The 24687-nt window shown below is 39.5% G+C and overlaps 1 protein-coding gene across 3 annotated transcripts in view; it reads right to left on the reverse strand.

The window, feature by feature from the left end:
• Window positions 1–15851, reverse strand: part of ANO10 (anoctamin 10) — a 125825-nt gene extending 109974 nt beyond the window's left edge. Inside the window, exons 1-9 of one of the 3 annotated variants that reach the window (XM_087770616.1) lie at window positions 15708–15851; window positions 12654–12806; window positions 11376–11558; window positions 9272–9406; window positions 7489–7608; window positions 6169–6738; window positions 3725–3780; window positions 2093–2167; window positions 898–1080 (exon numbers count right to left, since the gene is read on the reverse strand). In XM_087770616.1, the coding sequence (XP_087626742.1) occupies window positions 898–1080; window positions 2093–2167; window positions 3725–3780; window positions 6169–6738; window positions 7489–7608; window positions 9272–9406; window positions 11376–11558; window positions 12654–12792 (1461 nt within the window). In that variant the 5' untranslated portion in view covers window positions 12793–12806; window positions 15708–15851. Of the gene's footprint in view, window positions 1–897; window positions 1081–2092; window positions 2168–3724; window positions 3781–6168; window positions 6739–7488; window positions 7609–9271; window positions 9407–11375; window positions 11559–12653; window positions 12807–14836; window positions 14992–15047; window positions 15241–15707 lie in introns of those variants that run through there. The other 2 variants (XM_087770604.1, XM_087770598.1) reach the window with 2 other exon arrangements.
• Between the last annotated feature and the right edge of the window lie 8836 nt (window positions 15852–24687).

A 24687-nucleotide genomic window follows, 5' to 3' on the forward strand; every position in this document is an offset into this window, starting at 1 on the left:
TAACGTTTGCATAGTTTTTCAATTGCAAAGGTAGTATTTCTTTTTCCTCTTCCCATTTCATGGCACTTTATGCAGGAAGAGAGGAATCTGATGCGGTATTGATACCGAATTTCAACCTGCTATTCTCAACCTTTTACATAAAAGGTACACTATCTACATATAATTCTTACCCTGTAAAAGTATAAATCATACAGTATTAAGCCTCTTGTGACTATGCTTGCAGCATCTGATCAAGCAAGTTGTCAGCCAGTGTGTAAGGCCTTAACACACACACACTAATGTCTACTTTGTCAGTTCCTTTAGAACTGCAAGAAATTAATTGCACGAAGTCTGCTAAACACAATTAAAAATGGCACTGGGTAGGAGGTGGACAGGAACGGAACTAGGAACACAGAGAATGCCGGAGCAGCAGTAGTATTGGTTTGAAGAACTGGTCTCTTCTGCCCTCTCCATTTCTGGCCCCACCCAGACAAGAGGGCACTCTCTCAGGCTATAGTTTAATTGACAGTTTAAACTAGTATCACTGCAAAAACAAACGAAAACAGAAACAGCCACCCCCTTCCCTATGACAGGCTACTCATCCTGGTAGCCTCCAGGCTAGCCTTGGAGATTAACCACATATTACACAAATACTTCTTCCAGTGATACAGCGTTAGGTAGCTCCAGATTCAGCTGTTCATTGCTACCCCTTCGTGCTGGTGTAACTGGGATGCTGCACTGCATCAGTTTCTTGATCCAGTGCACCATATAGCTGTATAAACACTACCAGCAAAATTGATGAAGCTGGAAATAAGCTGCTAGGCCAGACAGCCAGGAATATTTTAGGTTGCACTGGCTGATGTCTCTGTCAACTACAGCCCAGAAAACTTTTAACTCTTTTACAGTAGTAAAACATACAAAATAGGTGCCCATTTCTTTCTCCAAGTTGACTTGTTCGACTAATGACAGGTCCGTATCTGTTTTCAGAGAACTCATGTGTTTCTTCATCCTCTTCTTATGTCTCCTTTGGAGCCAGTAAGGAAGCAAGGATTCTGCAAACTGATTAAGGATCTGCGAAGTTATCAGCAAAGTGGCCAAGCTCTTAAGTTAAAAAAAAAAAAAAAAAAAAAAAGAAAAAGAATAAGAATTAATAGATCTGTGATAAACTATGATCATTTCCAATTCTGTGTGTTCTAGTAATACTGTAAGTTGTTATACTCTGACAAGAGGCGGCCAGCCTAACAAAACTAGCAATAGCATATGAAAAGTACAGCTGATCTAGCTCCCATTCTTTGCTATGTGCTGAAAAGGAAGAAATAGGAGTTAGATGTCTAAATATTTTGTGGATCTGGATGTATCTTGGAGACAGTACACAAACTCCAACGAAGGGCAAAGATACACACTTAACCTATACCAACACCAATAACAGAGCTAAACAATGACATTTTTTCTATTTTTTTTCTTCTTGCTTTTTACCTTAAAGTATAAGAAATGTCATGAATGTCATATCTGGTATAGATCTGTCAAGTGTTTTGCTAGAGAACTCTTTAGAGGAACAGAGTTCTTAAGCTGAAGTTCTTGTTCTTTTGTCCACTATATTTAGAGCACAAATATTTTCCTTATACCTGATTTTCATACGTTTGTGTTCAAGGGATGTCAACAACAGAAAGCTGATTTCAAATACCAACTACACATTATTTTTGCTTTTATTTATTCCCAGCTCCTCATTGCAGTCATAAACGTAATCGTTCTCCTATCCTCAAGAGTCTCTCATTAAGAAAAATACCGAGAAAACCATTTTCTAATATAAAGGGAAAGAAGGAGGAAATTAAAATTTTCCAGCCTCATCTGTGTGAGGGAATAATCAATTTATTTGAAAATACTTTCTCATGTATATGGAGTGAAAGAATTGCTCTACATTACTCTGTTATGATTCTGCAACTGTGCTAGAGGAACTGAAACATGGAAGCTGGATTTGTAAGAAAATATTAACTCCACAATGAATATATTTCATATATATTTTAGAAAAACAATTAAAAACTGAAGTCCTATTTCAATCAATCCTTTATTTTCCCAGATTGATCAACATTCTTAAGATGTTCTTGGAACTCACCTGCCTCAAAAGCTTCATATCAAATAGCACAAAGGCAATGTAGAAGAGAGATGCAAAACAATTTAAGAAGTTGAACTGCAATTAAAAATACTTGTTATTAGTACTCAAGCAAAAGTTCAAATGCAGAATATTATCTAACTTAACAGTTACCTTGACTAAACAGCTTCCATGTCTATTAAAATTTTCTTTATCATTTTTAAAACTTTGCTCAGAAAAGCCTCATTTTCAATGTTGGTCCTACTCAGATTGTCATTTGACAAGCTTAATGCTTTCCTAAAGCACGGTATAAAAAGAAATGTGGACATTAAAAACATATCACCTTCTACTTAACTTTCATCTTTTGGCAGTTTCCCCACAGGTAATGCAATAAGAGGGATGTATTCATCTTCACTTAGGATAATGATTTTTTTTTTTCCCCCCCAAAGAAATACTTTATCAAAATATATGCATTGGATGACATATCTCTCAATATGTCCAACCGTTCCTCGATATATGTTAGTTGAGCTTTATGTTTAACCACTTCAAGAGGTTTTACGACTAAGAGAAATATTCCCTGCTTCTAAAATGAGACATAATCACAGTATTGTATCTGAAAAATCATAATCAAGCTCTGAAGTAGGAGAAAACTTTTCCTACTTGCTATCAGTGGTGGAGCTCATGGATGACATAGATAATATTGGGGAGTGCAGAGAGCCACTCATAGGTTGAAACTGAAACTTGGGGGGGGGTCTACATCTGACTTTTTTTTTTTTTTTTAAATTATTTTATATAAGTTTCCTACAGGGGAAAAAGAGGGTGCTATTTTTTAAGAAAGGCAGAGGCAAAGCTATAAATGATACGTACAAGTGTTTTAGCTCTAAAGGTTACCAGTAACAGAAGGATAACAAGCAGATTAAAGAAAAAAAAAAAAAGCATGCTGAGTTGAGGGGCGAAAATAAGGGAACTCTGGAAGAGAACTGAGTGATCTTTTCAAAAAGGAAAGAAGAAGATTAAATCTCAAAATCAGCCAATATTTACAACTGCTTTTACTGAACATCTTACATGAGAATTCAAGATTTACAGTACACTTCCTTAGAATCAGTGCTGCTGCATCTGGATATACACCTAAAAGAGCTACCAAACATGTATACATACACACACAAAAGCTACTTGTTCAGAGCCACAAAGTGAATAGATCAGTATATACTATAAACTGCACAGGAGCAGACTGATGAATATATATCTCCAGCCTCCTCTGACTGGTTGTCTGAATCTTAGTACAGGTGGCAGTTAATACATGAACTTTTTAAAATACGGGTTTACCATAAAATCTTGCAAAAAGTGAAAGGAATAGTTTCCAGTCGAAGACAGGACCACGTGAACTAACAGAAAAACTTATGTCTACAGGATTCTAATGAAAGAACAAATCAATACAAATAAAAACCCAACTCTCCACTATAAAAAGAGGCATCTAAAACAGTCTAGCAGTTACTGCAACCACAACAGAAATCCTGTTTACTCTGATATTTGTGCTAGTATTTGGCCTTGAACAAAACCGTAGGTCAGTGAGGTAATGCTAGGAAAGCACTAATAGAACACATGACAAGTTCTTTTTTTAAATCACCTTAAATGCTGCTTATGCTTCATACTTACCACTAAAACCTTCAGAATTAAATGATTCTGATATGAAGATTCCAGCCTGTGATTTTCTAAAATACCAACAAAATTATTAATCAGTAAACCGCAGAAGCATTTACCATATACTAGACATTGTTATACAAAAAGTAAACAGACATTTTTCCTCCACCAAAAAATTACTTAACTAATAGGTTATGGGGAATAGTTCCTTCAACACATTATGGCAAAAAGAATTTATACTGTACCAGTACCTCACTTAACGTATAAAGTTAATTTGATGCACAATATTGACATACATATTTTTAGCTGCAAATCCGGTATTTTTTCTACTGCAAAGGTTTTTCCTTTTACATCTTTCTTTCTCAGAAGAGCTGTTTTATAACAGAAAAACCATCCATCATTCTTAACACTTAATAAAATGTGCCTAGTTATTGATTTTTCTTTGGCTGAAAACAAATGCAAAACTAATTGGAATACATTATGAAAAATAACAATACCAGATTTTATTCAAAACCAGTAAATGCTCACAGAAATACTGCCATCCATCTCCAAGGAATTTAGATCAGACCCTAAGCTCTAAAGCAAAACTAGAGTACATGAAGTTCAACTCATGCATTACTCATTCTAAAATTAAAATTTTCAGTTCATTCAAGATAAACTGTCAGAAGCTGATGTTTGAGGAAGGCTGGTTACCAGAGGGGGAGGACAGGGAAGCGAATGGTTTGCATTTCTTTTTGCTATTTTGTCAGATTGTACCTTTAAAAGCCCTGGGTAAGCAGTAACTGAATCAGGAGGCAGCACGCTAGCGTGAGCAACACGCCACAAGGCTGAAAGGAGAGACCATCACCTACAGACCTTGCTCAGGACAGAACAGCAGAGTTCTACTCCAACAGAGCATGAAGTTGGGCCTGACACATGGAAGATGCACTCGGGGGACTGAATGCAATTTTTACTTTTTCCACTAACTGATCAGTTCTCATGATAAATGGGTGCAAGAGATGTGCTTAAAAATACCCCAGATTGTTTCCTATGCTTTGCCAGTTTAGCTGTTTAAGTCAGATCTTTGCTGAAAATACGCCAGGTGGGAAGGGAGGTAGGACAGCCAGATGCGCTCTTCATCCTATTCACAGCATGGCAGCATAAACACATTGGATAGCACAGAAAAGGCACAAGCTGTCAGTGTAGTAAGTTACATAAATACTGTTGCTGCTAAATACCAAACATCAGCTTAAAACCAAAACAATCTGGGTTAAAAAAAACTTGGTTTACCTGTAAAAGACATTTTAGTCTACCTGATCAACACAACTGGGCATTTTGCATAAAGACTTTTTCTTGTAGTACAGTGAAAAAAATGAAACAAAACAGTCAGTCGAAACCTAGATATGAATTTAAAAGTCATTATTTAAATAAAACCCTTGAACAGTCATAAACAAATCAAGAAATTGCTTGGTTTTACTATTGCTGCTGTCAAGTTGAATTTGCTGAGCAAGTCATTTTGCCACGCATGACCAATCCCCACTTCAACCCCTCTTCTTACTTTGTCTTCTGCATCACTCTCCCTTTTGCTTAATTTTTGTTAGGTTAATTTTCTGGGCCTCCAGCTTTAGTAACCTGGATTCTGTCTTTTAAATGTATGCCATATTGAGCTACACAAAACACTTAACTTCCCATTAGCTTCATCGATTAACTTTGTCTGAAATTGACTGCACATGTCTGTAGAAGTGCTAAAATTCAAAATAAACACTAACATTTCATTATCCTTATGTTAGGTCACAAAACATAAGGCCCAAACTGTTAAATAAGTCACACACACAGGGAAAACAAGACCATCTATTGCAACATTCCTCCTCTTCTGAGAGTGCTCAGCAGAAAATATTTTGATAGGGATGTGAAATCTCTTTGTTACACATATAGCATATACAAACACTTTCATATGGCATTTAGTTATGTTTTTACATTTTGTTCCATTATCTCAGTGCCTCTGTCCTCTGCACAGATACATCAGTAGAATAAAATGTATTCAGCAAACCCAGGTTGTGGACGCAAGCTGCCAGGACAGTCCCTCCTGCCATTCACCTCTGAGCTCCTATCCTCATGACCTCACCTTGCCACTTTCCCCAGCTCTATGGCTGATAGAGCCAAACAAAGAGCGAAATCAGGGAAGGGGGACTTCTGCACCAAAGGCAGAGAGAGGCTGAGGAAGAAGGCAGGATCACCCCTTCTGATGGCATGCTAGACTCGGACCAAATTAAACCAAACATGAAACTGCAGTCTCAGAACCCTCAAAACAAATGTATGAAGTTAAAATGGCCATCTCTTTTACCCCACACTAAAAATCTACTTCAGGAAATTTCTTTAGCATTCCATTGAACAAGAACTCACAGTAACGTAGTCTACAAAGAAACAAATTCTAAACATCTGGGATTCTAACTTTAAGGAAGAACAAACAACTTTCTTACCCCATGATGTTAAGAATTCAGCAGCATACCGATAGATACGGTTCATAATTTCAATCACAACAGCATATATGATACTGGGCACAAACAGCATCAAGTTGCTGAAGTTAGATTCATTCTCTTCATGATAATCCAGAGCCCACTGTTCCAAGTCAAAGTAAATCATCATCACGTACAGTGAGAAGTAGAGGCAAAGGCACACAAATGGTAAGGACACCAGATAAATCCGTATCTGTCTCTTAATACTTGAGTACACTGGTTCCTCCCTCCCAGTGACAGGATTGATACCCAGGGCACCATGGAAGCCTGGTCTTGGTTCTTCAAACTGTCGTTTCATCAACAGCGTCCCCCAACGGTATGTCATGATGGCGCAAATCCGCTTCCAAACTTCCAGTATCACAGTGGACCAGAGCAGGTTGAATGTGGCAAACATCACGTATTTGTCATAGTCCTCCCATGCAAACACATAATACGGAATCCCAATGACAGCCATTGGAATCAAAGCAAATGTGAAGTACTCTAAGAAGCCAAAGTAGAGAGCAATGGTTTCGCCAAAGTAGCAGCGTATCTCATCTGCAGAGAAAAATGAATCAATTAAGACTACACTTAACATAGATGTCACTATAACATCAAACTTGACTTTACATTAATCCCTTGGCCCAGGTTTTTTTCCTAAATACCACAATGAATATTATTGCTTTTTTGTTCCTCCTCCTCCCACATTCCAAAAACTCAGAAGGTTATTTGAAATTTTTTTTATGTTATATATACACACACACACAAACATACATACGTATATTCACATGGTAGAGAAGTCAAATATCTCAATACTTATCATATCAACATCAGATATCCAGAGGGGGAAAAAAACCCCAAAACACTAGCACTCTTGAAAACTGAATCTATCAATGAATTGCTAGGATGGCATGGAAGACGTGGTATAAAAACAAACTTTAACAGTCAGTGACACCTAACTTCTGAAGCTTCTCACTGGTATACGTACACCTGGGAAACAAATTTGTTTCAGCCTGCTCAGGGCCAAAAAGGACTAATTGTGCTTTGCCAGCCTTCAAGGAACTAAAGGAATAGATGGAAAGGTATATTGATATCTTAAAGATGTCAGATAGCACACCCAGGCCAAGACATTCCCTTCAGCAATATTTGTACAATACTTACCTTCCACAGAGGAGTTTCACTTTTATAAAGGCTAAATGCTAGAGTACAAGTTAGGAAGGACCCTTGGTCTTCTCACACAAACTGAAGAGAAAACTTCTCCAGAAGAAACGCTGCACTTTATTTGTAGTGAAGTGAGTGTTCACATACCTAAAGGTTGATAGCCAACTTTGACTCGGCCATACCAGCTGTGACGGAGCTTTTTCAACTCTTCTCTGTCATGCAGTGGGAAAATCTGAACTAGAATACCACTGGTCAATAATCTTCTCACTAGGAAAAGAGAAAAAAAAAAAAAAAGGTACCTACTACTCCTTCAAAGGACAGTGAAGTTGATATAAGCAAACAGGCTACATTATGTACTTAGCAAGCCTGAAGTTACTTTGAAATAAATCTAGCATTTAAAACCTAAAAACAAATAAAATGTCTGCATGTTAGTTAAAAATTATCCATTATAGAGAGCAGTTCTACCTATTCCTACAAAGACTCTACTGTCCACTGGAAAAGAAAGAGTAACCTTCTTACATCTATTAACTATTCCATAGGTTTGCATTATAATCAGCTGCAGCTTGAATAACAAAAAGTGCTACAGGTCAGAACTGAAATGCCATGTGTAGCTTTGTGGGGAAAGGTCCAGCTCTTGCATTTGAGCAAAGACAGGTATAACGAATCAAATTGACATAGCAAAAACAAAACAGTAAATTGAAGAGCCATTGTTGTATTAATTATGGGAAAAGATACTAAAAACATTTTTGAATGATCAATTGATACTAATTCATAAATTTTTTGGTTTCTTTGCAATGAAGATGTGTTGTATTCCACAATTTGTATTTCATTTTGTTATGGAAAGCAATACTACCTGTGCTGATAAACAATTAACAAACTGCTCCAGAAGTTACGACTGTAGAAATATTAAAAAAGAAAATAAATTCCAAAACAGGAGAGGGGAGGCACTGGAAGTTGTGTGATAGTTTTTTACTATTTCCCATCAGCATCTACTTGACATAACTAGAAAAATACCTTAGCTATATGAAAAATTACTAATGTAAACTCATCTGACATCTACATTTATTTACATTTCTTGAACCACTGACATGCACAGATCTGTTTCTTCGATGACCAACATTAATGAATAAAGACACTTATTAAAAGGACACACAAATATTAAAAGATAAACTCTCCTAAGAAACTGTAGCATCTCTGCCAATGAACTAGTTCCAGCTACCATAAAAATAGCACTAGCTCTCCTTGCTTCCTTCTCCCATGAAAAGGTAGAGCTCTTGAAGCAAAAAGGAGGATAAATGAAGTCAAATGAATGAAATAAAACTTCCTTCCTTCACATTGTAAAATGTATAGCTCTGGAACACTGTTACTCATTCCAGTATTTTCATACAGCGACAACCCAAGCATATAGTTACGTAATTTTTTGAAAACAAATATTTTTGGTACTCGTTATAAAAATAATGAGTGACATCAATATACATGAAAATTATCCAGCTGAAAAGAACATAAGGCCAGAGTCTCAGTCCCACAGAAAGACTCAGGTTGGAAGGCCCTCTGGAAGTCACCTGGTCCAACTTCCTGCTCAAAGCAGGTCCAGCTTAAAGCGGGCTGCTGAGGGCCTTGTCCTCTAGGCAAGATCTAAAAGTCTCCCAGGACAGAGTTACCACAATCTCTCCAAAACCTTCTTCCAATGTTTATTACCCTCACTGTGAAAAAACACTTTCTTAATATCCGTTCAGAATTTCTCTTGTTGCACTGTGCATCCATTGCCTCTTGTCCTATCATTGTGGAGCAGTGAGAAAACAAAGTTGATAAAGTAGGACTTTAATGTCTAAAGTATTTCTCTTCATTGCAGGAAAATTAAGGGGTTTTCACCACGAACACTATCCTGCATCAACACACTGAGTTACAGGCAACAAAATACATTGCTTACCAATTGATTTTCCTGGATACAGCTTTGCCTGAGGATATCCAGGGATCATTTTTTCATCTTTAGCTCTCAAATTTTCGAGTTCATGTTTGATGATATACTGACATTCTGCCACCGTAAGGAAATTGTGATTGTCATCTAAATCAAAAAGAAGGTAGTATGAAATTGTGCAGCATAGGAAGACAACCCTGGCAGCAAATAACTACCAAAAATGACCAGAAACAGAAAACGAAAAAAAGTCACAATTACTGCCCACCAACGTTCATTAGGAAAAACTCTACTTTTTAAAATAAATACCTTGGAAAGAAGTTTTCTCTAACTGCCACATGTTGGCCACTGTGTTTTTGACTACCCAGGTGAACTAAGAGAACAAATCACTCAAGAGACAAGGACCCCCTGAAGTACTAATTGCTGGAGGCTAGGATAGTATACCAGCAAGTACTACACGCTCTTGCCCTGCTGAAAGACTCTTACGTAGGCATCCACTATTCGCCAATCTCAGAATCTCCATACCCCTTTCTGCCATACAGTTCCTAAAGTATTTTCATAACGAAAACCAGTAAGGTTTCAGGACAAATCTCCTTTTCAGCAAGCATTTCACACCAAATATCACGGTATCTTGCTCGTTATTGCCCACATAACATAATGATAAGCCACTTGAGACAATTAGCTCAAAAATACAGAAATAAGGTAAAACGATAAGAAACCTTTCCAAAAATCCCAAATTCTGCAGAGCTACAGCAACAAACCTGTTGTCAACCCCATCAGTTTATCATCAAGGAAGAAGAGTCTCATTTCCTTGAGATAACAACCAATTGATAATTTTTTTTCCCCTTAGGAATAAGAAACTATAGGGATGGCCCTAAATACACTAAGTAAGAAGCTAAAAAACAAAAAATCTCTAATACAAAGAATAAGAACATGGTATCAGTTAAATTGGGGAACTAGAAATATTAGTAAGACAACACAGGCTGCAGGCTTTCTTTTGTAGATGACACATTTTTCACCTCCTCTAAGCATGGTCAACTATTTTATCCTCTGATCAGATCTGGACAAAACTAAAATTATATTAGTGTTTAAAAAAAGAAAAAAGGCCAGGAGATACAGAAAACAATATTGTTTAGATTTACAGTAGTTGGAGTTCCAGCTGCTACTAGAGACAGTCAGATTAGCATTAAGAATGTAAACACATGAAAGAAACAGAAATGGCACCTTTGCAACTGACAATTCTTCTCCAGGCTTCCTAATTTCAGGAAAGCAAGGTCACAAAAGACAAGACACTGCAACAGTTATTGCACACAGTAGCAGTGTTGAATAAACTGGCATCAAACAAACCACAAAACTCAACTTTATTATTGTTTCAGACAGATCCAAGAACCTTTATGCTGAAAATGTGGTGAAAGGCATCACTGAAACAGGCACATAAAAAGTACTAGGAAGACTAAGCTGGAACTCCAATATTTACCTGGAGAGCAAAATTAGTTCTGCCACTGTAGGAGGGTTAAATACCATGCAGATAGTACATTTAAAAGAAAATGTTACTGTGCTGGCACCTCCTCAAAATAAAAGAGGAAAAGGAATGATTTCACTAATCATGCCCAAATTCCATTGAATGGCTCTGTAGTGTTATTTAATTATTTAATTCTGTTTGATGTGTAAATATAATGGAGAAAAATGTTTCTATTTTCTCCAGCTAATTATAATACAATAAGCCTCAAAACTGGCTCACAGAAATTAAATTCCTATGTTAATTCATAACATTGATTGTTAATCCTGCACTCATGTTTATCAACTATTTTTTCTTGTCTTATTTGCAACAAAAATCTTTCATACAAATACGAGACTTTTTGGAGCATATAAAAACATAAAATAAAACACAAGCAAAAAGTGAAAGCCATGTGAAAGAAAAAAAAAATCATTTCAATATATGATCTGAGTTTCCATAGGTAAAAATGAGTATTTTTTTTTTTTCATGGCTTGTTCTTCCTATTTCTGTTCACTGTTACCATTCCAAGGAACAGGAAGAAACTGAAAAATTTAATGGTGTAATTGCTCATAATCTTTAGCCACAGCTTTGCAATGACAAAGCCCCCTCAAAATTGCTTACCTGCAAAGTCTTTGAAAGTTTTTCTACTACTGTACGTGAAAGTTCTCATTGAGTTATCATTACATTCCTTCACCAAACCCACAGTTTCAGCTCCCAGCAACAGCCTTAAGTGAGAAGCTCCAACTAGATAAATATTTTCATTTCCATTTTCCGTGACCAATGGTTTAACCAGCAGTTGTGCACCTTTAAAGTAAAGAAAGGCAAAGTAAGAAAGAGAATACATAAAAATTACATCTCAAAAACCTAGTATTTTAGCATCCATCATGTTGGACCTAGCTATCAGGAGCGCTGAAGCTGCATCTTTCTAAGGGCACAAAGAATTAAGGCTTCAACAGCACCTGACGTGCGGTGTTCAGAACCTTGCAGGGTCACCCCCTGATTCAGCCCTGTTTCTGTGGAAGCGCTTACAGACAGTGAACTGGAACAATGGGGACAGTTTGGATCTGCTGTCATGCTCACATCATGTAAGCCACCAGTGCTTCTGCAAACAGTCCCACTCGTTTTAAGGAGACTAGACTTTTGAAATAGAAACATCCCTGAGTTATCTAACAGAAGCCTGAAAGCAAGTCTGTAGTCACAAATCCAATAGCCACGGAAATATTACTGATCATAAGATAGAAGCTACGATAACCATAAATAATGCCTTTCTAAAAAATGTAAAAAAAAAAAAAAAGTCTAAGGCATTACAAATTAATTAGCCTAACTTCAATTCCTGGAAGTATACTAAAACAAGTAATGAAATATTGTCTTTGTAAGAGCCTACAAGCTAGCAAAAAGATAATTAAAATCCAACATGAATTTATCAAGATTAAATTGCTTCCTGCTAACTTAATTCTGTTCTACAACACGGTACAAAGTCTTGTGGACAGGACAGTAGATGTGAGGCATCTTCATTTTGGCAAGGCTTACAACGTTCTCATAAGCAACAAGAGAAACATGCTCTAGACAACATAAAAACTGCTATCAAAACTACGTTCAAAGACAGGTTATCAAGGTTTCACTGCAAAAACGGAAGGATTCTAGAGTTCAACAGGCATGTGACCTTAAGCCAATATTTCATTAATAACCAGGTTAATAGGGTTCAGTAGATTTTCATGACACCAGCATGAAGCTCTACTCTTACATAAAATTAAACAACTTCAAAAATGCAAAATGGAGTGTGATCGGCTAAACAATAACTAAACCACATTACCTGAGAACTAATTTTCTGTATGTCTTATTATGATGATGACAGCCAATTTAATTTCAAAGTGTTACAGAAGATCATACTATACTCACCTCCATTTCCTTTTTTGTCCACAATTCGATCAGTGAACCATTGTATGGTTTCCTCTTTGGTGCCTTTTGCAAGCTCAATTACTACCAGAGGCCTGAAGTCAGGCTCAAAAGCATCCAAGAAAGACCAGCTTTCTGCCATCTTTTGAGCGCTTGCTAAGCACAAAAACAAAACAAAAATGCCAGTGTTAAAAAAATATTTGGTATCAATCTGAAAAACACAAAACTCTACTGTAGTGAATTACATATGTCTGTGCTTAGCAAAGTGGCAGGTGCTCATTTCTGTGCACCTACCGAAAAGATCAGTTTGAGTAACCTCTCCAATTGTCACTTATCAAGATGCTACCAGTCTTCGGTGGCATTTACGTCCTATTCTCTAAGTAGGAAAATTGTTGTTGCTACGCATAATGAAGTAGTAGTGATGAGAAAGCAAATAAATAAATTAAAACAAAGTAATAAGGCAAAACTATCATCAAAAACAACAGCTTGTAACTTCCTACAGTGTATTTGTTAACAAATGAAAACATTAACAGAAGAGAACATTAGTCAAACAGATATCTAAAACCAATAAGCTTCTCCTGGTAAGGATGTGCAAACACATTATATGTTTAAGGAGGAACCTCCTCAGTTAATCTTGTGAAGCTTTAACCATACCAAGGAAACTTATACCACCTTGGCTAGGTGAGCAGTACATCTGTCATACAGATAGGCAAATTATGCACAAAGCACTTAAATGACTTGTTGAAAGATATAAACCAAGTGTTCTGTGACAAAGTACAGCTGCAAAGTGTTGAGGATCAGCATAGCTTTATATGTAAATTATCCAAATGATCTAAGTGAACCTTTATAGAATCATAGAATCATTTGCGTTGGAAAAGACCCTTAAGATCATCAAGTCCAACCGTTAACCTATCACTGCCAAGTCCACCACTAAACCATGTCGCTAAGTGCCACATCCACACGTCTTTTAAATACCTCCAGGGATGGGGACTCCACCACTTCCCTGGGCAGCCTGTTCCAGTGCCTGACCGCCCTTTCGGTGAAGAAGTTTTTCCTAATATCCAACCTAAACCTCCTCTGGTGCAACTTGAAGCTGTTTCCTCTTGCCCTATCGCTTGTTACCTGGGAAAAGACACTGACACCCGCCTTGCTACAACCTCCTGTCAGGTAGCTGTAGAGAGCAATGAGGTCTCCCCTCAGCCTCCTCTTCTCCAGGCTAAACAACCCCAGTTCCCTCAGCCGTTCCTCTTAAGTCTTGTTGATGTTGTGCCTTCAACTTTTATATAAATGATTCTACAGAGATCACTGTATCATGCTTCATAAAGCAACTTAGAGGTGTTGATATAAAAAGATAAATCTGGTAACTAACCTATTCAGTTTAAAAAAAAAACAAAAAAAACCCACCCTCAACCAAAAAAATCTATCACAGACTGAATTTACTGAATTGAAAACTGAGGGGAAAGTTTGGTGGTTTGGGTTTTAGGTTTTTTGGGGTTTTTTTTGCTATTAACTTCACTGAAGAAAAGATTTTACCCACTGTCTTTAAGCAGTTTTCCCCCTTCTGTTCAAAGACTGAAATTGCTGAATTTCTAAGTAAGTTGCTCCAAGGATGCAGTTCAGCTTTTATGACAGTTATACCTGTGTGATTCACAGAGAAATCACAATCTCCAGTATTTCATAGAAATTATCCTACAAAATACAGTGATACTGTAAACATATGCACATCATAATAAACAAGTCTATTTGCTTTTGACTGGCAAAAAAAAAAAGCTTTCAAGCCAAATTCCAATGGGGTTTTCAGTTAGTTTTACTTGTCAGTTCACATGCACACAATTCTGCAGCATTCAGATTTACAGCTCTGAACCCAAGGAGGCATGTCTTCAAAAGAACTACACTTGATCAATAAAGTATTTAAAAACATTTTAGATGCAAATCTTCACAAGCAGAATGAATCAAAGGAAAGCATGATCAGGGATAAGGCATTGTAACTGTGCTTGTCAATGACTGACTACACTGTCTTGACAAGTCACTCCACCTTACTGCATCACTTTCCATAATCAGTTTTATTTTTAAAAAATATGCCTGCCACATCGTGCACATTGCAATTTCTGAAGAATTTAAAAAATGAAAAGCACTAGATAATTATTAAGTATTACTAGTTAACAATATTACTTCGTAGAAGTTACCTTCTGAAAACAGCCTTTGCATAACCAGCATGCTACTCAGGAAACTTGGCTCCTACCACTTGTTCAGAATCACCGTGTGCTTGGCATGGTGACTAAGTAAGATTTGTTATTTTTAGGCTTTTTACTACTAAAAACTAGAAGAGGGCTGAAGCACTCTTCCAACTTGCGTTTGTGATTTCCTGTACCACGGAGCGGCTGGTTCAATGCCTACCAAGGACCCTGCAGGATGTAACTTGGCCTCTTCTTTCATACCCATGCACAGCGTAACTTATGACGGACCCAGAAGCGCGGGGAACAGCGGGAAGAGGACTTCTAACCCCCACAGCCCGCTCGCCCGTCACGAAGCCGGCGGGCGGCCGCCCGGGGCGGTCTCCGAGGCAGCGCAGCCCTCCGGGCAGCGGGGTGGTCCCCGGGCAGACAGAAGCGGCAGCGCCCCTCGCCGTGACCGCTTAGAGGCGACCCACAACGACGCCCTCCCCCCGCCAGGCTGCGCCTCCCTCTCCTTTTATAGCAACCAGGCGGCCGGGGCGGAGAGAGGCCCGGCCGGTGACTCACTCACTCACTCCCTCTCTCAAGCCAGGCCGCGCTCCGCCAGCGAGCGCCGCCCCTGCCCCGCAGCCCACCGCAGCGGAGCCGGTTGCAGGCCCGGCCCAGAGGCCCCCGAGCCCGGCATCCTCCCCGTCCTAGTGAAGGCCGCCGGGCGGGCGGGCGAGCGTGCCCGGGCGCTGAGGGGCGGCTCGGCGCTGGCTCCGCGCCACGGCGGGGAAGGCGCGGGGTGGGCGGGAAGGGGGGAGGCTCCTCCCCTCACGGCGGTGGCGCAGGCAGCGAGAGCCCCTTCCCGCTGGGTGACGGCCGCCCACTCCCCACTCACCGCCGGCTGCCGGCTCCACATCCGCAGGGCAGGGCAGGGCAGGGCAGGGCAGGGCAGGGCGGGAGGCGGGCTGCGGCCGCAGGCAGCCGGCGCTGGCAGGAGGGGCGCCGGGGCGGCCCAATGCGCCACCGCCCTCTGGCTGCCGCTGGCCACGCCTCTCCTCCCCCTGGCCCGGCCCGCCGCGGCTGCGGCTCCTCCTCCCATTGGCCGGAGGCGGCGCTGCCCCGCCCCGTTCACGTGCTTACGGGGCAAGCGCGGGACGGCTGAGGCGAGGCTTTGACCGTTGGCCGGGGCTGAGTGTCGCCCGGCGGGGGTGGTAGCGGTGTCTGTCCGTCCTTTGTGCCATAATGCTTTCAAAATACTTTTATTGCAGTGTTTTATCAACACTGGTATGGACCGTGAGCTCTCGCTTCATCCTCTTTTTTTTTTTTTTTTTTTTTTTTTTTTGCACCTTTCCCTTCCCATCCTGTCTCCTGTCAGGCCAAATCTCCTTGTGGAGCTTGAGCTAAAAACACTGCGCTTCAGCTGGATTAGTTTTATGTCTAAACATCGTTTTCTATAGGCAAAAGAGGACACTTCTGCATTTTGATACCAAGATTTTTGTAGAGCATATAATTCCACGTGTCCATTCGTAGCTGAGAAGAGCACATCATTTTCTACAGGCAAAAGAGGACACTTCTGCATTTTGATACCAAGATTTTTGTAGAGCATATAATTCCACACGTCCATTCATAGCTGAGAAGAGCAAAGTGACTGCGGAGTAGGGAGGGCTGAAGAAGAGGCTGGCCAGCAAAGCACGCTCCCCTGCTGGGCTTGCGGAGGGCTCTTTAAATCAAGTCCTCCAAATATTTTTTGGTTTGGACAATATTAAGGCCTTCAGTGTTTCTTGCAAATCGGGTGAACCTACAGATGTGAACAATGCATACAGATCTAGAATGATTACAGAAACTGTCCCTCGCAGGTTGAAAGGCACCGGCTGGGAATTGCGCGGTGTTTGCCTCTGTGGTTTATGCCAAGTAGGCACACACGACGTTGCCTAACAGCAAATGGCTCTGAGCTACTAAGAGTGGATTCATAACAGCTTACCAGGTAAGATAAGACTGGTGCAAATCAGCTGGCTGCAAGGCAACTTCATTTTGGCTTATCCACTGGAACCGGGAACTGACCACAGGAAAAAGCCCCCAGTGTTAGAGGTTTTTTAGAGCCAATGTATAGACCCCATACAGAATACAACTGCCAGAGGGTAAGCTTTATCCTTCCTCTAGCATCTGGCTATTATTCAGCATGCACTTTTCAGCATATTTGGAAATACATACAGATTTAATATTTGTAAATTTTACAGTGAAAAGTTTGGTGTGTATTCTGTAGCCAGTATAAAATACCAGTTTCTGGTGATGAGTTTTTCTATTATTTATAGCCAATGAAGCAGTGGGGGACTAGGGCACCTCAGAAAATGGAGATATGTGAATAGTTGAAATTCAGGTACTACAGGCTGCGGTGGGGAGTAGCAGACAGACAGTCTGTATCGGATAGTTTGGGCAGAATGTGTTAGTCAGACTTCTTAAACTGTGTCTCAGTCTTGTCCAGCTCCCAGTGGCCTAACCATAGAGTTATTCACCACTGAGTCTGATTGTGAAAACTCACTTCCTGAAGAGAAAACATGGCAATGACAGAGACAGGAGTTTAACAAAAGGGTTTTTTTAGACACGCTTTATTCTTGTGTTTTGCATGTTGCACGTCTCCACTTCCAATGCATCTCACGAGTATCCACAATGTCTTCATGGGCTTTGGTCTCTGTCTTTTAGGAGCCCTCTGGCCGCCTTAGCCTGACATCTTCATTCTGCCAGTGGTCTACAAAAAATCCTTTTAAAACAATCTCTGACACCTTCATCACTTCCGAGCTTTCAGTGGGGACTTGCCATTATCCAATTACTTTGGCCCTGTGCATACAGTCATTCAAGATCAATGTCTTTTCTGGTATCAATTCATTGTTCTACTGGATAGGGTCATTGAATGTCAATATTCCTTGATGGGACCGTCGCATTTCCTCAATGTCATCTATCCACTAGGTGTCACATTCTTGCTATGCAATGAATTCTTAACTGTTACACTCTAAAAGGTTCGCATTTTGCTAACCGTGCATAAAGGTTAGCACATAATCTCATGTTCACAAAAGGAAAATAGTATTCATAAGTAGATGGTGGATGTGTCTACAGAGTAATCTGCATACACATACACTGCTGGTGCAGTGGGAACAGTCTGACCATGATGGCAAAAAGTACATTTCCTTGTGCCAAGCACAGTGTTCTAGTGACTAGACATTTTCCATTAGCAGGATTAGCTAATTTAACGATGGATCAGGTATGTCCACCCTAAATTGCAAGCTGCACTATCACCATAGCTAAATATAAATCCCAAGCTCATATCCATTTGTGACTGTAGTCATCTTGTGATTCTGTTAGCTGATTATAGCATTTTCACGGTCTGTCTCTGTCAGTCACAATGCAGACTGTAGCCAGAGTATAATGGATGAGCTGTAGTAAGGCAGAAAAAAAAAGAGACAAAAAAGAATCCATCAAAATTTCAAGAGCAGAGGATTTTTTTATTCAGTGGTTAACCCTCTTTTCCCTGGACTAATAACTACCATAGTACTTAACTAAATTAACAAGCCATTAATCTACTGTGAAATGAAATTCTCTTTTACACCTGGATTGAACTATGGTGACGTTTTGGGTATAGTTCAGTGGCTAGCTGAGCCCATCCAGCATCTCACTGCTACTAAAAGGGTGAGATCTCACTCCCAGTCCACCATTACCATTTCCTTCTCCCTGTGCCCTCGTTACCAGCTCTAAGGCTCTGCCCCGTACTTGCACCAACTCTGGCACTCACCAGATCCTTCTCTGAGCCCATTCAATTTACCAGCTCCACAGAAAACTACCCCTTTTTGGCTGGTTTTGCTTTGTTCTATTTTAGTGATTTAAATAAGCTCAGAGAAAGGCTAGATAAGATCAAGAGCTGGCACAAGGTAAGCACCTTTCCATACAACAAACCTTATTAATTCAAATGCACATAGACATGTGCATGGTATGACAACCATACTTTATATAGTCACATAAATGAGATTAATATTGGCTCTTATCTGAAGTCACTCTCTTAAGATTTACCTTTACCTAGGTTTTGAAGCATACTGGAACATTGTGTTATCGTAAAAGTAAGGAGCAATTAACAGTAAAATAGGCTTTTAATTCACAAGCTAATGACATATTGGTTTGAGTGTAAAATGGATGATGGGACATCTAAAGTTTAAGGCTAATATAGTAATTACATTAAATTTTTTGTAATTGAATTTAAATTGATCTATTTGTCAGAGTAAGATATAGTGACATTTTACCAGTCTTCAGTGGTGGTTTTGGTCAGATTATATAGGATTATATAGGATCTTTCCAACAGTGTAATAAACATTACTAAAATGTTTTTACCCTCCTGCAAATGGAGGGGAATATATTTTTTGAGTCACATCTGGCACAATTTTTACATCCTGCCAGGAATTTTCATCTAAGTGTGTTCAGGCAGTCCAAGCATTGTTAGGGGTCAAACAGTGGAAGCTTTGATTCATAAACACTGAGCAATGAAGCTGATCAGTTTTAATCTGTAGAGTATAAGGAAGACACATCTCTTCCATTTCACAATGTGTCTACCTGATTAGAAACATCTAGTTTTATCTCAGGTATCTATTCCCAAATTAGGTTACCAAAGAGCAGAAAACCTTGTCCAGTCAAACAAAACAGAAACGGTATAAAAAGAGGAGGATCAGCCTGCCTAGGCTTGGAAGAGGTGAGAGAAACCACTCTCAAAGGAGCAGGTAAAAGGTAAAACATCCGCAGAAGATGTTAATCATAATTTATACGTTAATTGAAAGGAAGTGAATTAAAAGTCATCAAGATTCAAAGTTCATTGCACCTGGGCAGAACACACTTGGTTTACTTGTTAGTCCATGGCTAGAAACAGTACTGCACAGTCAATTAGTTAATTGCTATGAGTTATTAGATAGCAGAATTTAAAACATTTTAAGAAAATGTGCAGACTGGAATCACCAGTAGCCATGATGCTATGACTGGGGCTGTGCCTCACAGAGGTCCCTGGCTGCACCATCTAATGTAGCCTTTCAGTAGATTGTGTTTTTCAAAGAGCTGTTTTAATAATACCTCTGCCTGGAGGAAGATTATGCTAACTCTTGACTAGGCTACTAAATTATGGTCATAGCAGAAAGAGCTTAACCAAGGTTTGGAAGAGGCAAGTTCAGGAATTTAGTATTCAGTAAAAGTCCTTCCAGCCACTACCTTCAAAGTAACACTCACTGAAGATAACGACGTGATAAATCCCCTTACAGTCCTACTCTGAGGGCTCTGAATTATGAATGGGAATGGCCATAGGAGGGCTGAAGAAGTTAATGATTTCAGTTCTCTTTCACCCCTTGTGCCTGAATTCAGCTGCTGTTCAGCTGCTGGACAATCACAGTGTGAGGCTTTAAGGCAAACCAAAATCAGAGAGCAGGAATACCATCAGCCATTCCAAATTACACCGGATGTGCACATGCTGGTTTTTATTGTGCTTCATGAAATATTTCATGTGATCTTACAGACAAATTCCTGAAAGTACCTGTATAAAATGCAGATACCACATCTTTACTTTATATGGTCTGTTTTACTCTAGCTTTTAAGTAATGTGAAGCATAACTTGGGAACTGGTCTTTTACAGAGCTCTTGATTATGACAAGATGAGCTGTGTAAGTTTTTCTAGCTGATTCTTCAAACTGTCATAAATTGATTTCTCTAGGAAAATATATTGGCTTATCCAGTTAGGCAAGGGCTGTAGCACTGGGATACTGCTGGCAAAACAACCATAGATTTGACAGCTGTCCAACAGTTTTAAATCTAAAGACTCTGAGATCTGTTTTCCTTTCATACAGTATACACTGTTGTGTTGTATGATACATTTGCAAGTCTGTATATAATTTCTTTGTTTACTTCTATGCCCTAATATGAATTGTACATCTGTTCATTTGACTGTTCTCACCATTGCTTGGAAAATGACAAAACTAGTTAAATCCATTAAACTGCAGATATCCTATTTCTGTTAATTGCTATTTGTAAGGGCGCAAGCTTGCCATTACTACCAATGTCGGTCTAGTTTACATACTACATCTACATACTCAGAAACATAGCTTCCCGTTCATTTTCAGATGACCCCCCAATTGATGCATACAGGTATATACTTATCCAAGACTCCAAAACAGAAGTGAAAATGGCAAGCCTTGAATAAATCACTCTTCATTTTTTGACCAAAACATAAATATAAAAATAGACTCGACTTTGCAAAATTATGGAACTTGTCCCCTTAGACACCACCAAGAACAAAATATAGAACTCATGAAAATAGTACCATTTGAAATAATCAGTGAAATACTGCAAAGCAATCACTAAAGTAATACTAGCGATTAAAGAAAAATGGGATGAGTCAAAAGAGAAGGTCTTTTGCTATGATCTCTTCCACAGGGCCAGCAAGCAAAGTACTGACAGAACAAGGAGGTGTGCATATGCTATTGTTAAAAGACTGCATGTGCTGATCTAGTTCAACATGTACTTTTGGTATCTAGGTAGTTCCTTGAATGCAAAATCTGGTACAGTTTTTCACCATCTGAGCCCCCGTGGGTCCCAGTGCTGTCATCAAATGTTCAGAGCATGGGGTAATAAAGATACATGGTATATTCTGTCAGTTCAGGGGAACACAAGCCACTGTGAGTGAAACTGAAAAAATGTTTAAGCTGACCTGTCTGCTATAGTCATACATTCAGAAATACCAGAGACATAATGTTTGTAAATTTAAAGAAATTTTCTATAAATGCTAACTAATTAGACACTAGTGTATTATCTTTATTAGTATCAAGTGGTCCACTTAAAATTTAGTACTGTAAGTCTGTACAGAAAAACCTTGATTTTATCAAGGTCATTGAATTTGTCTTTTATTTCTGTAGAGTATAATTCTATAATCTGATTTGAAGCACACTCAGATGTATCAAACGTAATTTTAAAAAGTCTTTATTTTAGTGAAAATCATCTCCAATCAGCAATTAGAAATGCAATGTGGTAGAAAACAGGAATCCTATTTCTGTTCTCCTCATTTAGTTCCTTCTGAAGCAGATGTCTAGTGTTTGTCAAGATGGAATGGCAGAAGAGTGTATGTAGTATCTATCTGCCCCATTTTAAGCCGCAGAAGGGACTGCTGCTTCGTGCTAGTACTACAGTGAAATAAGCTAGGCAAAACATTAAATTAAAAAAGGATTCTCCATTCTTAATGTCAAATGTCAAGTCAAATGAAAGTCAAGAAAAGATTAGCAATTAATATTGCCCTTAAAAATCTTTTTCCTGGGGGATCTGAAGTCATGTACTGAAAACAGAGTACGGAATGACAGTTCCGTTTGGGGTTTCTTTCTTTTTCAGGAAAAATAAAATTGTATTTTGATATTATGTTACATAACCAAGAGTCTGCGTTCACGTCAGATTTAATGAGAGTGACAGGTGTCTGGGTACAGGCAATCTCAGTTCGTCCAGCCTGGGTGCGAGTGGGTGTATTTAAAGCTGTATGTGAGTCACAGTGAGTCCCATTAGTACTGCATGTAAGGCCGTAGAGCTCATGGGAACAAAATGCCTTAATGTTGCTGCAGTACTGGGGTAGATGGAGGCTCTACATGAAGATGACAGATGAAGGCTTCTCTCTTCTGTGTAGGGCCATGCATTGGAGGTGCACACCCTGGCCATGTCGGGCTACATGTGGCAAGAACACACTCCCCCAGAGGTCACATAAGGTAGGCAGGACCCCTGGGCTGGGACACACGACAGCGTGGACCAGCAGTGCAGGCAGAGAGACGTACCGTTCTTGGCTCTTAGAGACAGTCACAGCTTCTTCCCAGGCACGTGGGACTGAAGACTCTGAGAGAAGCCGTGGTGCTATACTAATAGCACCAGTTCCCTCTATGTCCTGGTTTTGGCTGGGATAGAGTTAATTTTCTTCCTAGTAGCTGGTATAGTGCTGTGTTTTGGATTCAGTATGAGAATAATGTTGATAACACACTAAGGTTTTAGTTGTTGCTAAGTAGTGCTTACACGAAGTCAAGGACTTTTCAGCTTCTCATGCTCTACCGACTGAGAAGGCTGGGGGTGCACAAGAAGCTGGGAGGGGGCACAGCCAGAACAGCTGACCCCAACTGGCCAAAGGGCTACGCCATACCATATGACATCATGCTCAGTGTGTAAACGAGGGGAAAGCTGGCCAGGGGGCCACTGCTCGGGAACTGGCTGGGCATCCGTCAGCGGGTGGTGAGCAATTGCATTGTACATCCCTTATTTTGTGTATTCTATTATTATTATTATTATTATTATTATTATTATTATTATTATTATTATTATTATTATCATCATCATCATCATCATCATCATTATTTTCCCTTCCTTTTCTGTCCTATTAAATTGTCTTTATCTCAACCCATGAATCTTTTTTTTTCCCCGATTCTCTCTCCCATCCCAGTGCAGGGGGAGTGAGCGAATGGCTGCGTGGTGTTTAGCTGCCTGACAGGTAAACGTGCCTACCATGCACTGTACTGCAGCAGGGAACTAGGCGGTGAAGGCTAATGTTGAGGTGTGGGAGGATTAAATCCTCTATTGCTTTATTAAATCCACACCTGCACCAGTATCTGTGATTCTTTCTCACTTAATTGTGAGAGAACTTGTCTGCTCTTCTGGACACTCTGGAAATGCTGGGAAATACTAGGTGGCTGTCAGCACTCATTTATGTTGTCACTCTGAAGCCGACAGCTTACTAACAAAAGTGAGAGTAAGAAGCAGGGCTGGTCCTGTGTCGCAGGTGAGCCAGCTTGTCTGAATTGAAATCCCACCTCCAGACTAAGTGAGGTAGTTTCAGGTGTCCACAAGTAGTCACCACACAGGTGTAAGTGCACAAGTAACACACACAGTCAAGACCCTCCCTCAGGCACTTACAAATGGCTGGTGGTAAGGGCTGAAAGCCTGCCTTTAGCGGTATATGACAACTGTGTTTAGAAGGATGGTTCTCCACATGCCAGATAGGTAGAACTTGCTGGAAATGAGGATCTTTGTGTGTCTGGAAATATGGATCTGTGCAACAACTGGTAGAACAGGCTATTCTGGGCCTGTTCCTGCTTAATATGTTTGTGTACTCTGGAACCACTGAGAATGTATGCAGCTGCAGAGCTTTATCCATTTAGAGAAATTTGAAACTCACACTAACCTAGGTTTGAAACACTGCAATCTAAAACATTCTGGGCATTTAACATTCTTAAAAGCAGGAAGACTGGTAAATGGCAGAATTAGGATAAGTACTGGCAATATTAGATGACATAATTACAGTACCTCACACTGAAGGTAATGATCCAGTTGGCAACACTGACATAGCATGCTGTGAGACTATAGATGCCAGCATCATCTAGCCAGAAGACAGACATGTTGTGAGTATACTTAGGTTTTCCATATCCCTTGCTTAGGCAACTGTTAATAAGAAGCAATATTGAGTTATCAGATACATTGGATTTTTTCCTCAATCATTAGCAAAGTAATCAAACACACATCCCTTTCTGACATTTTTAAAGCGGACTTTAAGATTCAAAGGTGAAAGGTGTTTTGCCTTCAACAGACAACATTTGTGCCTCATTTAGTTAAATGGTCTTTCAGGAGGTCTCAATATACCTCTGGGATTTTGTTGTATGACTGAAGTAATATTGTGTGATAAGTACTAAGAAAAACAACATGGTAAGTTTGTAAAAAATATTAACATTGATTAAAAAAATGCAGACCTCTTATTGTAAGATGTAGTATTTTTTGTGTAATATTATTTTAATGATTTTTTGATTGATGGACATTTTGCAGATTATTCTAGATATTAATATCTT

This window comes from Nipponia nippon, unplaced genomic scaffold (genome assembly GCF_047370975.1).
Source record: "Nipponia nippon isolate SJK-2023a ecotype South Korea unplaced genomic scaffold, ASM4737097v1 scaffold_1, whole genome shotgun sequence".
Taxonomy (NCBI): Eukaryota; Metazoa; Chordata; class Aves; order Pelecaniformes; family Threskiornithidae; genus Nipponia; species Nipponia nippon.